This window comes from Vipera berus, assembly GCF_964194415.1.
Source record: "Vipera berus genome assembly, chromosome: 3".
Classification (NCBI taxonomy): Eukaryota; Metazoa; Chordata; class Lepidosauria; order Squamata; family Viperidae; genus Vipera; species Vipera berus.
In genome coordinates, this window is record NC_138204.1 from 181,352,242 (window position 1) to 181,366,119 (window position 13,878).

Here is a 13,878-nt window from a genome sequence, read left to right on the forward strand (position 1 = left end):
GAGGAAATCTTGGCCATGAGAATTTTGATGGGAATTTGTTCATTAATTTGTTCATTAACATCTGTGGAGTGAAATTTAACTATAGCATTAACAGAATGTATTTCCAGTTACTTTCCTCTAAAATATTTCTGATCCTTATCTTAGATATTTATTTAGCTTTGGTTTTTGAAATAACACTGAGTGATCAAAAGAACTTAGCATTTTTGATACAAAAAACTAGCGATTTCCTCTTGATAAAATAAATGTCATGTTTTGATGTAGGTTTTCATGTCTGTACTGTCCCTGCAACTAGTTTTTTAAGAAAAAAAAAAACCTGGACGCTCTCACACATGGCTTTCAGCTGCCTACCAAGTAACATGTTTGCTTTTTTTTATTGAAAAGTTTTACAATACATTTTATGTTTAACAATCCCTCCCCCCCTCCCCCACCCAACCCTTCCTAACCCTCCCCCCTTCCCCCCTCCCCCTCCCCGACTTCCCAGAGCTAAATACAAGGTATAAAAGTAGAAACAATCATAAACAACCATATGTTAACACGTTTGCTTTTATTTGTTAAGGAAATCAACATATTTCTCTATGCCAGCTGGTTATAACTTGAGAAGATCTCAGCACCTGATCAGAATCTATACTGCATGTTTGCAGCCCATTCTCACATCGTACTTTAGCGCTGCAGCACTTTGAAGTGTCAGACCGTAGGCTGAACATTGTGGTCGCTCCTCTTCTCAATCTCCTTAGCTACTGAAGTGTCCAGAAAAACAGTGGGGTTTTTTTCGTCCAATTCGATCTCTAGCCTAATCTGAGCCAATTTATTATAGTGGTCTCTTTCAGCCCTAGAAAGCAGGCAATGGCAAACCACTTCTGAAATGATCGCCAAGAAAACTGCAGGGACTAATCCAGGCAGTCGCCAGTAGTCAAGACTGACTCGATGGTTCACCCCCCCCCAAAAAAAAGAAGTGTTGGGACATCTGCTATGCCTGTTGGCAAGGGGGTTTCTGAGCTTGCACAGAGCGCTAGACAGCTGCAAACAGATGAAAGGCTGCCCCAAAGACGTCTCATTTCCGCAACGCAGCACAGGACCGAACAGGTCCTCCGCCGCCTCTCACAAATCCGGATGTGGCTTTTGATTCCAGGCGGTTAGAGGGCGCCGTCGGTACGCAGCCTATTCCCTCTGCTTTTTAGGTTCCTCCCTGAGAAGGCGGAGCGCTCTGAGAAGCTTCGGTTGAGACTGAGAAAAAAAATCGGCGGGAGCCGCTGGTGGAGCACCCGCCGGCGCCTGGGCCTTTTCGGAGCGAGCGGGAGACGAGGTGAGCTTCGGGCCAAGGACAATTCCGAAGACTGGTCGTTGCAGCCCTAAAGGACTCTCATACCGACCCGGGACTGTCCGGTAGAAGCGCGCGCCGAGAAACCGCGTTTCTTCTTACCGCCCCCTCAGCCCCCCCCTCCCCCCGCTGGGGATGGGTTAAAAATGGACCTGAAGGGGCAAGCAAGGGGAGGGGGGGCCCTTGCATATCTCGTAGGGCTTTGGAGAAGGCTGGCAGAAGTGCCCCTTCGGGTCGGGGTGGGCGAGGTTGGGCGTAGACTTGTCCTTTTTCAATCCAGATGTTCGCCTCAGAAAGTCGGGGGCTTGTGGGAGACACCGCGCGGTCGGCTTTCGCCGAAGCTCTTCGGAGGCCGCAGGTTTTGTTTGTACTTCGGTTGCTTAACAACGCCGTCCGGCTTCTTCTTAAAGCGACAGTCTCCTGGAAACTTCAAGCTGCTTGTTTGCGCTTCTGTCTCGATTCCGAGTGGTTCGCTTTGTTCTGTCTCGTTTTCTCTGGATTTAGAAGATGTTTCGGATATCTGTAGCTTCTGGTTGTTTGCCTATTGTAGTTCTTTGCTGCTGGAATCCTTATCCTAGGGCAGGGGTAGGCAACCTCGGCTCTTTTATGACTCATGGACTTCAACTCCCAGAATTCCTGAGCCAGCATAGCTGGCTCAGGAATTCTGGGAGTTGAAGTCCATGAGTCATAAAAGAGCCGAGGTTGCCTACCCCTGTCCTAGGGATTTACATCGTGAAACTAAAACATTGAACGATAAGATGCCATCAGAATGAAATCAGTCGAGTGAAAAATACAAGTAACGCAAATAGGAAAAATGCAAACATAGCGGTGATTCATTCTCCAAATGTTCTCTTTTGCGGAAATTCATTCTTCATTTCCCGAAGGCTAACAGTGAATTTGTTAATGCACCCGTGAAAGGGAAGCAATCCCATAAATATGGCAGCTGCAGTTGGAAATATTGTTTGCAGGCCTCTGCCCCTTTCATTTCATGGTCTTGTGGGTTCATCAAAACATTTGAAGGAATATTTGTACTTTTGTACTAAAGAAGTTGGATAGGCCACTTTTATGTGATGTTTCAGCCATGGCTTTTAAAGAAGAAGAAAACACAGGAAGATGGTTTATGAAGTGAGGGAACTTCTTGATGAAGCAAACTCTGTTCATTATCTTTGAAAAATCCTGGAAAATGAATGAAATAGAGTACAGTATTAAGAAAAAGGGGTATTACCCTTTGAAACCCCTTCATGGATTACTGCCTTGTCGTGGCGAAGGGGCTTGCGTAATTCAATGAAGCTATGAGCTATGCCGTGCAGGGCCACCCAAGACGGACAGGTCATAGCAGAGAGTTCTGACAAAACGTGATCCACTGGAGAAGGAAATGGCAACCCACTCCAGTATCTTTGCCATGAAAACCCTATGGACAGTACCAAAAGGCAAAACGATATGACGCTGGAAGATGAGCCCCTCAGGTCGGAAGGCGTCCAATATGCTACTGGGGAAGAGCAGAGGGCTAGTACTAGTAGCGCCAGAAAGAATGAAGCGACTGGGCCAAAGCCGAAAGGACGCTCAGCTGTGGATATGTCTGGTGGTGAAAGGAAAGTCCGATGCTGTAAAGATTTTTTCTCCATAGGAACCTGGAATGTAAGATCCATGAATCAAGGAAAGCTGGACGTGGTCAAACAAGAGATGACAAGACTAAACATTGACATCTTAGGTATCAGCGAACTAAAATGGACAGGAATGGGTGAATTTAATTCAGATGACCATCAGGTATACTACTGCGGGCAAGAATCCCTCAGAAGAAATGGAGTAGCCTTCATAGTCAATAAAAAAATAGGAAAAGCAATACTGGGATACAATCCTCAAAATGACAGAATGATCTCAGTTCGAATCCAAGGCAAACCATTCAATATCACAGTAGTCCAAGTCTATGCCCCAACCACCGGTGCTGAAGAGGATGAAATTGACCGGTTCTATGAAGCCCTACAGCACCTTATAGAACTAACACCCAGAAATGATGTCCTTATCATCATGGGGGATTGGAATGCTAAAGTAGGAAGCCAAAAGATAACTGGAATAACAGGCAGGTTTGGCCTTGGAGTACAAAATGAAGCAGGGCACAGGCTGATAGAATTTTGTCAAGAGAATACGATGGTCATAGCAAACACTCTTTTCCAACAACCCAAGAGACGGCTTTACACATGGACATCACCAGACGGTCAACACAGAAATCAGATTGACTATATGCTCTGCAGCCAAAGATGGAGAAGCTCTATACAGTCAGTAAAAACAAGACCAGGAGCTGACTGTGGCTCAGACCATGAGCTTCTCGTTGCAAAGTTTAGGCTTAAATTAAAGAAAGTAGGGAAAAGCGCTAGGCCAGTCAGGTATGAATTAAATCATATCCCTGTTGAATATACAGTAGAGGTGACAAATAGATTTAAGGAATTAGATCTGATAGACAGAGTACCTGAAGAACTATGGACAGAGGTTCGCAACATTGTACAACAGGTAGCAACCAAAACCATCCCAAAGAAAAAGAAATGCAAGAAAGCAAAATGGCTGTCTGAGGAAGCTTTGCAAATAGCTGAGGAAAGGAGGGAAGCGAAAGGCAAGGGAGAAAAAGAAAGATACGCCCAATTAAATGCAGAATTCCAAAGAATAGCTAGAAGAGATAAGAATGCCTTCTTAAATGAACAATGCAAAGAAATAGAAGAAAACAATAGAATAGGGAGGACCAGAGATCTTTTCAAGAAAATTGGAGAGATGAAAGGAACGTTTCATGCAAAAATGGGCATGATAAAGGACCAAAATGGCAGGGACCTAACAGAGGCAGAAGAGATTAAGAAGAGGTGGCAAAATTACACAGAAGAACTATACAAGAATGAGCTTAACATCCCTGATAATCACAATGAGGTGGTCACTGACCTCGAGCCAGACATCCTAGAATGTGAAGTGAAGTGGGCCTTAGAAAAGCTGAGCAACAACAAAGCTAGTGGAGGTGACAGTATTCCAGCTGAGCTATTCAAAATCTTAAAAGACGATGCAGTAAAAGTGCTACACTCAATTTGCCAGCAAATTTGGAAAACTCAACAGTGGCCACAGGATTGGAAAAGATCAGTTTACATTCCAATTCCAAAGAAAGGCAGTGCCAAAGAATGTTCAAACTATCGCACCATTGCACTCATTTCTCATGCTAGTAAAGTTATGCTTAAAATTCTACAAGCTAGACTCCAGCAGTATGTGGATCGAGAACTACCAGAAGTACAGGCAGGATTTCGAAGAGGCAGAGGAACTAGAGATCAAATTGCTAACATACGCTGGATCATGGAGAAAGCTAGAGAGTTCCAGAAAAACATCTACTTCTGCTTCATTGACTATGCTAAAGCCTTTGATTGTGTGGATCATAACAAACTGTGGCAAGTCCTTAAAGAGATGGGCATACCAGACCATCTTATTTGTCTCTTGAGAAATCTATATGCGGGCCAAGAAGCAACAGTGAGAACTGGACATGGAACCACTGATTGGTTCAAAATTGGGAAAGGAGTCCGGCAAGGCTGTATACTGTCGCCTTGCCTATTTAACTTATATGCAGAGCACATCATGAGAAAGGCAGGGCTAGATGAATCAAAAGTTGGAATTAAGATTGCCGGAAGAAACATCAACAACCTAAGATATGCAGATGATACCACTCTAATGGCAGAAAGTGAAGAAGAACTAAAGAGCCTTGTGTTGCGGGTGAAGAAGGAGAGTGCAAAACTTGGGTTGAAACTAAACATTAAGAAAACCAAGATCATGGCATCTGGCCCTCTCAATTCCTGGCAAATAGATGGGGAAGAAATGGAGGTAGTGACAGATTTTATTTTCCTGGGCTCGAAGATCACTGCAGATGGGGACTGTAGCCAAGAAATTAAAAGACGCTTGCTCCTTGGGAGGAAAGCCATGGCAAATCTAGACAGCACACTAAAAAGCAGAGACATCACCCTGTCAACAAAAGTGCGTATAGTCAAGGCTATGGTCTTCCCAGTTGCAATGTATGGCAGTGAAAGCTGGACCATAAGAAAGGCTGAGCGCCAAAGAATTGAAGCCTTTGAACTATGGTGCTGGAGAAGACTCCTGCGAGTTCCTTGGACTGCAAGGCGATCAAACCGGTCAGTCCTAGAGGAGATCAACCCTGACTGCTCTTTAGAAGGCCAGATCCTGAAGCTAAAACTCAAATACTTTGGCCACCTAATGAGAAGGAAGGACTCACTGGAGAAGAGCCTAATGCTGGGAAAGATTGAGGGCAATAGAAGAAGGGGACGACAGAGAATGAGGTGGCTGGATGGAGTCACTGAAGCAGTAGGCGTGAGCTTAGATGGACTCCAGAAGATGGTAGAGGACAGGAAGGCCTGGAGGAACATTGTCCATAGGGTCGCGATGGGTCGGACACGACTTCGCAACTAACAACAACAACAACAACAACAACCCTTTGAAAGCTATATACCATTCAGCTTTCCATCGCTTGAAAGACTTTAGAAGAGATCAAGTAGTTAATCTACTAACTTACTGAAAACTGTGGAATAGTGATTAGAAATCCGTATGAGTTTATTAAGAATGCATCATAATTAACTAATTTTGCTTCATATTTTGAGGTGGTGTCTTCTGTAAGTGTAGGAGTTTTCTCTCTTTGTGCAACCCCATCATGAATAAAAATAAAATAAAACTATTGTGATTGGAAGATAGTTCAGACAGAAGTTAGACCTTTAAGCCTAGCCATCTCTTAAAATTAGTTTTGGGCTTTACTCCATATGAACTTACTTTATATGAACAGACCCACAGTAGGTTTGTCCAGACAAAGCAGGAACAGGTTTTAAAGCACTTCCACTTTCTTTGCATAAACTTGATCAGCATTTTTTAAAAATTGCAATTTTTCTAAATTACTTGTGACCTCTGGAGAATTGCAACCCATAATTTGAGGACCTCAGCCTTAGTAGATTGTGGATATTGTCTGCATAATTTGATATTAGTAAATCATTTGAGGACAAATTTGTACAATTCTGATCTAAGTACTTAATCATGGGTTGGAGGGCCAGTTTGATAGGTGGATTTAATGCTGTCTTGAAAGCCATGTTTAGGGAGTGCTCATTGAAATTTCTTTCTTCAACTAGAATGAGATATCAGGTGCTGTGCTAGTACCATGCTGTTGTTACTTTTCAACACTTTTATGCAATATTTTAAGATTTACTACAATACGCACAAAAGAGAATGAGCAGAGGACTGCTTCTTATGAAAAGACACTGAGAGAAGCATTTATGTTTGGCTTTAATAAAATATGACAAAAGGGAGCTGTGATCTCTATCATCCAAATGCAGGAGAATTAATAATTATTTTAAGTTACAGAAAATCAGATTCCAAAAAATGTTTTCACTCAATTGTAATGATTTGTTTAACAACCATGGCAAAAAAAGTTTATAGAATTGGGCAGGAGTCACTTAACAACCGCCTTGTTTTGCAACATAAATTCTGGTCCCATTTGTGGTCACAAGTCGAGGACTATCTGTAGTAAAGTGATGGTTGAGATATATATTCTGTGCTATCTTTCCAATTTGCAAGCCATCAATTTGACTGAACTTTGTCAATTTAATTCATACTATGTAATTCATGAGAATAGGTAACTGTTTTGACATTAGGGTTTGTAGAGTTACAGAAGTGGAGTTCTGTAAGCATTTTTCGCATTTCATTGTTGGAATAATTTATAGAATCTGTGTTGGTTTTAAGAAGTGTCTCCCCAATTCTTCCTACAATTGTGACATTAAACAGGGAGCAGGATAGCTGGAAGAGAACTGCTGAGGAGGTAGACGGGACATTTAGCCTGTAGTTTTTGAGTTTGTGGAGGCAGACAATGGAATTAGACTGGGCTACAACAGAATCCTTTGCTGCCGGAGATTATCCTTATTTTGTTTTATTCTGTGCAGTTCTGTATCATGAGGCATTTACTTGTCCCAGAGGTCGCCCTACTTTAATTGTTTTCAATAAATCAGTCTTTGATATGATTAAATCTGTACAACCAGAGACTATAATTGTTTATAACAAGTAATTTACATATGAAATGAGGGATGTGATTTTTATTTAATGATAAGGAAGGAATGTGTATCCTTTTCAAGGCAGCCATTAATCATTTGTCTAACGAGTTTAATTCTTTTTGTTCATTCTTTCACTTATATTCCATTGTTTTACATGTAGGTATTTAAGATCATTCTAAAGCCTAAAAACCAATATAGTTTTCAGAATAAAATTTCCTATGGATCTTCTTTTTAAGATAAAGTTACATAATTATCTTGATTCTTATTTAGTAGAACAAGTTATTTTATGCCCAATCTGTTTTTTTTCTTCCTGATTACTTTGGGATTCAAAAAAACCAAACAGTCTGAATTATATTAACTAAGCAAATTTGGGCAGCTAGTAAAATAGTTTTTCCTTTGTTTATCCCTTAGGGTACCATCTTCAGTTAGATTATTATTTCCAGAAGTAAACAATGATGGCTGAAAACCTAGACAAGTTGCTTGAACATAAAGCGAGGTTGTTACAGGACAAGGCAAAACTTGAAAATGATCCCCCATATATGGAGATGCAGGTAAGATTTTATTTTAAAACGAATACATTAACACAGCACTCTTCCTTTAATTTTGCTTCTGTAGTTCAGGTTAAAGATCTTACAGATCATTCTGTCCAATTATCCAATCACATTGTGATTTGCTGTTTAATCCATATTAGACTATACTTACAAACTTCACAGAGGGGAGGAACAATACAATATACATATTCCTCTATTGTATACAGTTAGCTGACTTCCTCTTCTTATGATTCAAAATTATGCAGTTCAAAACCTTATGTTGTTAATGTATTTTGGAGAAAAAAACCTGATATATCAAGGAAACAGGACTATCTTGCTCTATTAGATCAATCTTCTGTTGAAAAATATGAGAATGACTAAAGTTGTTTTCCCACTACTCCATTAACCCTAGCTATCAAACCAAAAATTGGAAGGAGGGGCTGAAGAATCACCAGAAAGCTAGTTCTATGTGTTTTTTATGCTTTTTCTTATTCAGAGTAGCACAAATTGGTACCTTTTGCATACATTTGTTAGTTGTGTCTTACCATTTTTTCTTTTTCAGAATAAAAGTGCAGAGAAACTTTCAAAGGGTAGTGAATTATTAATCTCCATGGCTAAAGAAAACATCCCACCGAATAGTCAACATATTGCTTTGCATGGTATTTTTTTTTCTAATGGTTATTGTGTTGTAGTCAGTGGGAAATGCTTACATTGATCTAAAAGTTGAATTTATCGTTATTATAGGTTCAAAATATTTTAAGCTAAGTTTTTAAATATGATGTGGTGATAAGCCAGGATGGCCTGGTTCATACTTCATGTTTAATGGATATCTTTGCAGCGTAATGCTTTTTTGAGGAAAGGTGTGATGTCACTTGATTTAAAAAAAGGCTCTTATGCACCCTGTCGCCTCCATCCCTAGATCCAACTATATTGAGCTCTTACCCTGCCTCCAACCATCTTTTTAGAGAAGGTATGGTATCAGCTATAGAATATTCTAGAATATGCTATTATTTAAGTTACTTTCAGTCAGGATTCAGACTTAGGCATGGTGGGTGATAGTCACTGGAACCTGGATGAATGAATTCCCCATTTCTGGTACTCTTAGACTCTTGGTTGGGTTCAGAACTGTGGACCATGATATCTTTTTAGACCATCTGTAAGAGCTGAGGACTGAGGGCATTATTCTTTGATGGTTCCAATCTTATCAAGCAGTTAATTCCAGTTTCTAGTCATTGCAGAAAGAGCAGATGCTTCAATATGAGACTGCAGGACTTGTTTATCTCTCCCATGTTTATTAATGCCTGTATGCAACTGCTGGTCATTTATTCTTTGGAGTAAAATATCCTTAGTATACTGATGATGTATACTGATGATGTTTAACTGTATATTGCCACTTCAGATAAGGTCAGAGGTTTAACGGATTGAATGTTCAGATTAGGCTGTAGCAAGATGAAAGTGTTGGTAGTTTGTAAACATCTTGACAGAAATATTGGTCTCAGTGGTAGTTCTAAGTCCCCAAAAGAGTAGGTCTGTGTCTTGACTTATGGCTCCAGCTGGAAGAGCAATTGAAACTATAGCAAGGGAGGTTTAGCGATGTTAACTCAGACTTGATCATCATGGAACAAAACTGCACATGGAGTTGCTTTGAAAATGAGTCTAAAACTGCATTTGATTCTGAATGTATTAACTAGACTGCTATTAGGGGAAACCTGCTATTGCAGGGTTAGGGCTATTTGGGGGTCACCGCACTGGACTTCTGTTTGCAATTTAGCATGCTTACTATTACCTAGAAGGCCCTATAAAGTATTACTAGGTTTTATCAGGAAGATATTAAAATGACTTACTAACATGTTCCTGCCTATCTTATATGGACAAGTCCCCTGCTGAGAGCAGATAAGATAGGCGTAAGCCAGAAAGCAGTGTCTCTCTGTACAGTCTCCCATTGTGGATCATGTTCCTGCCAGCGGTATTCTTTGTCTATTCTCTTTTTATGTCTATGGAGATTCTTAGTCATCCAGGTCATAGTTATCCCAATGGTGCTTTTTCACGAGGCAACTGGACTTTCTTGTTTTTCTTTGAAGACGTTTTGCTTCTCATCCAAGAAGCTTCTTCAGCTTCTACAATTACTACAAGTGAGAGGAATATGCCACTAATTACAGTTTTATTGATATAATTTATGTAACATAATATAATTGGAGAAGAAAAAAACAGTGACAGCAAATTAGATGGAAGTGGCTGGAAATCCAGACACTGGATTTCTTAATAAAACATTGGTTGGGAAAAGAGCCTGTTAATTTTTTAGCTAATGCCACTTTTTTACTCTGCCATTTCTCTTTATCCAACCCTATGTCTTTGCCAGAAAATGTGTAAATTCTTACATTTTTGTGTATTGAAACAAATTTCCTATGGAATATCCTTACCTTCATACAGTGTTTATGATAAAACTTTTGTCTTAATAAATAGGAATTTGGTGTTTAATTAAGATCAGAATAGTTTTCTAGTTTACTTCTTCTTTTCCGTAAAAAACTTTGATAATTCAAAGGATCGGGAAGAATACATTTATGAACTGTTCTCTTTTCTATACCAAAATATCACAAATACTTTTGTAACTTACCATTGCTGAACATATGTATGCTTAGAAGTATTTGGTGTTGTGAGTAGTCTGGCAGTGGTAAAAGTGACATCACTAGAAGTGACCTAAAATAACAATTAAATGTAGCTTACCCTCAGAGGCCTCTTGGGAAAACATCATGACAGCACCAAAATAGTATGTGTTCCATATTTGGATTTTAATTTGTAAATGTTTTGATCTTAGAAAGTAAAAATCACCTTGTTCAAATAAGCCAGCTGTAGTCTTAACATACTAGCAGTTACGAGCTTGATGAATTTGGAAATTTCATAAATAAGGATAATTTAGTGAACATTTTCCCTGGTTGCTTTACTATTTGAAAAAATACATATCAATGAAAGTTCCCATTTTGGGTAGTAGTAGCTACTGCTATACCTCCTCTTATTAATCTATTTAGTATATAAAATTTAGCATATACTATTTACCAAAACAGGACTGTAGCTTTCAGGTTAAATTAACTAATACATGTAATATTGCTCATTAAGACATTCTCAGTAGTTGCAAAATATTGATAATAGTACAAAACAGACTATTAGTACTTGGGAAGACATTTGTATGTACAGTATTACCAAGTAATTGATCGTGGAATTTATGAAATCCAACTGCCATTGAAAAGAGATCAAGCATTATGGCTAGGTATATTTAGCTATCTGCTTTCCAGTAAGCTGTAAGGATCTCTTACAGTCATCCTTGCTGAAAATATTTCCATGATGTCATAGAGGGCCAGTGCTCATAAACTGCTGTTATATGTTTATTATGGTATATAATGCATTATGAGGTTCAGCAAGCTCCCAAATAAATAGTCTCAGTTGTATATTTTTTTCATAAGTTAGAGCTCAGCTTGACAAACATGCCTAAAGTTTAAATGTTGTGCAACCTTGGAGATACTCTGTATTTTCCTGTTGTATTAATCTGTTAATCATCTTATTCCTCTGCTACTTTTTTATACCAGAAAAGTTCCTTTGCTTCTTAAAAAAATCATTGATATTATGAAGTCTAATCAAACTCATACTGATGTGCAAGACAGATCCACTAAGTTTAGTGGAGTTAAAGCAGTATTTAATTACGTAAACATTCTTAATGACCCTGACCTGATGTAGCCTCCCTATCACAAGACCCATCAGAAGCCTCTCACTGATGATTCACAGCTGACCCATCACAAGACCCTCACTTGACACACCCACACCTGGAGCCCTTATAAACAGAACACTGACATCACCTAAACTCCACTGAGGTTTTTACCTAGCCTGGTAATGAAATGTTCAGAAACCAACCCACAAGCTCAAAGAGCGAACCTTCACCTTCTTCCTACATCTGAGCTACAGATATTTGCCAGTATTGCATACTCAATGTTTATTTCTACAGGTGAAACTCAAAAAATTAGAATATCGTGCAAAAGTTCATTTATTTCAGTAATGCAGCTTAAAAGGGGAAACTAATATATGAGATAGACTCATAATGCCGCTTGGGGGGGTGTATGAAAGCCCTAATAAGCAGGCATATACATAGAATGAAGGCTACTGCTAAGCTTGTAAGCCGCCCTGAGTCTTCGGAGAAGGGCGGGATATAAATGGAATTAAAATAAATAAATAAATAAAATAAAACCCCAAATCCACAATCTCAGAAAATTAGAATATTGTGAAAAGGTGCAATATTCTAGGCTCAAAGTGTCCCACTCTAATCAGCTAATTAAGCCATAACACCTGCAAAGGGTTCCTGAGCCTTTAAATGGTCTCTCAGTCTGGTTCAGTAGGAATCACAATCATGGGGAAGACTGCTGACCTGACAGTTGTGCAGAAAACCATCATTGACACCCTCTATAAGGAGGGAAAGCCTCAAAAGGTAATTGCAAAAGAAGTTGGATGTTCCCAAAGTGCTGTATCAAAGCACATTAATAGAAAGTTATGTGGAAGGGAAAAGTGTGGAAGAAAAAGGTGCACAAGCAGCAGGGATGACCGCAGCCTAGAGAGGATTGTCAGGAAAAGGCCATTCAAAAGTGCTGGGGACTTTCACAAGGAGTGGACTGAGGCTGGAGTCAGAGCATCAAGAGCCACCACACACAAATGGATCCTGGACATGGGCTTCAAATGTTGTATTCCTCTTGTCAAGCCGCTCCTGAACAACAAACGTCAGAAGCGTCTTACCTGGGCTAAAGAAAAACAGACCTGGTCTGTTGCTCAGTGGTCCAAAGCCCTCTTTTCTGATGAGAGCAACTTTTGCATCTCATTTGGAAACCAAGGACCCAGAGCCTGGAGGAAGAATGGAGAGGCACACACTGCAAGATGCTTGAAGTCCAGTGTGAAATTTTCACAGTCTGTGTTGATTTGGGGAGCCATGTCATCTGCTGGTGTTGGTCCACTGTGCTTCATTAAGTCCAGGGTCAACGCAACCATCTACCAGGAGATTTTGGAGCACTTCATGCTTCCTTCCGCAGATGAGCTTTATGGGGATGCTTACTTCATTTTCCAGCAGGACTTGGCACCTGCCCACACTGCCAAAAGCACCAAAACCTGGTTCAATGACCGTGGGATTACAGTGCTTGATTGGCCAGCAAACTCGCCTGACCTGAACCCCATAGAGAGTCTATGGGGCATTGCCAAGAGAAAGATGAGAGTCATGAGACCGAACAATGCAGAAGAACTGAAGGCCCCTAGTGAAGCATCCTGGTCTTCCATAACACCTCAGCAGTGCCACAGGCTGATAGCTTCCATACCACGCCGCATTGAGGCAGTAATTGCTGCAAAAGGGGCCCAAACCAAGTACTGAGTACATATGCATGCTTATACTTTTCAGAGGTCCAATATTGTTCTATGTACACTCCTTGTTTTATTGATTGCATGTAATATTCTAATTTTCTGAGATTGTGGATTTGGGGTTTTCATGAGCTGTACGCCATAATCATCACAATTATGACAAATCACGGCTTGAACTATCTTGCTTTGCATGTAATGAGTCTATCTCATATATTAGTTTCCCCTTTTAAGTTGCATTACTGAAATAAATGAACTTTTGCACGATATTCTAATATTTCGAGTTTCACCTGTATTTATGTTTAAACGTTTTTAATGTTTTAATTATTTTAATTAGTTGCTTTCTGTGTGCTGCCCAGAATCACATTGAGATCGGCAGCTGTATAAATCCAATAGATGCAGATTTAGCCATTAATCTTGTATTGTCTTTATGACTAGTTCCATAACATTACATCTGAGATTCTGATATTAGGGTTTGCTCTTATTTGTTAATTGTGGCTTTTGTTTTTTTTATTTAAATAGCTGGATTACATGGAATCTATTCTTAAAGTCAGCTGGATGACCCTGGGCCAGAATATATATTTCTTTT

At 39.8% G+C, this 13,878-nt stretch overlaps 1 protein-coding gene across 6 annotated transcripts in view; it reads left to right on the top strand.

Moving 5' to 3' along the window:
- Positions 1-1,217: 1,217 nt before the first annotated feature.
- CSPP1 (centrosome and spindle pole associated protein 1) overlaps positions 1,218-13,878 on the top strand; it is a 65,750-nt gene continuing 53,089 nt past the window's right edge. For 4 of the 6 annotated variants that reach the window (XM_081325824.1, XM_081325827.1, XM_081325826.1 and 1 more), the window contains exons 1-3: positions 1,219-1,302; positions 7,792-7,931; positions 8,473-8,569. In XM_081325824.1, the coding sequence (XP_081181950.1) occupies positions 7,833-7,931; positions 8,473-8,569 (196 nt within the window). In that variant the 5' untranslated portion in view covers positions 1,219-1,302; positions 7,792-7,832. Of the gene's footprint in view, positions 1,303-7,791; positions 7,932-8,472; positions 8,570-13,878 lie in introns of all 6 variants that reach the window. The other 2 variants (XR_014026180.1, XM_081325825.1) reach the window with 1 other exon arrangement.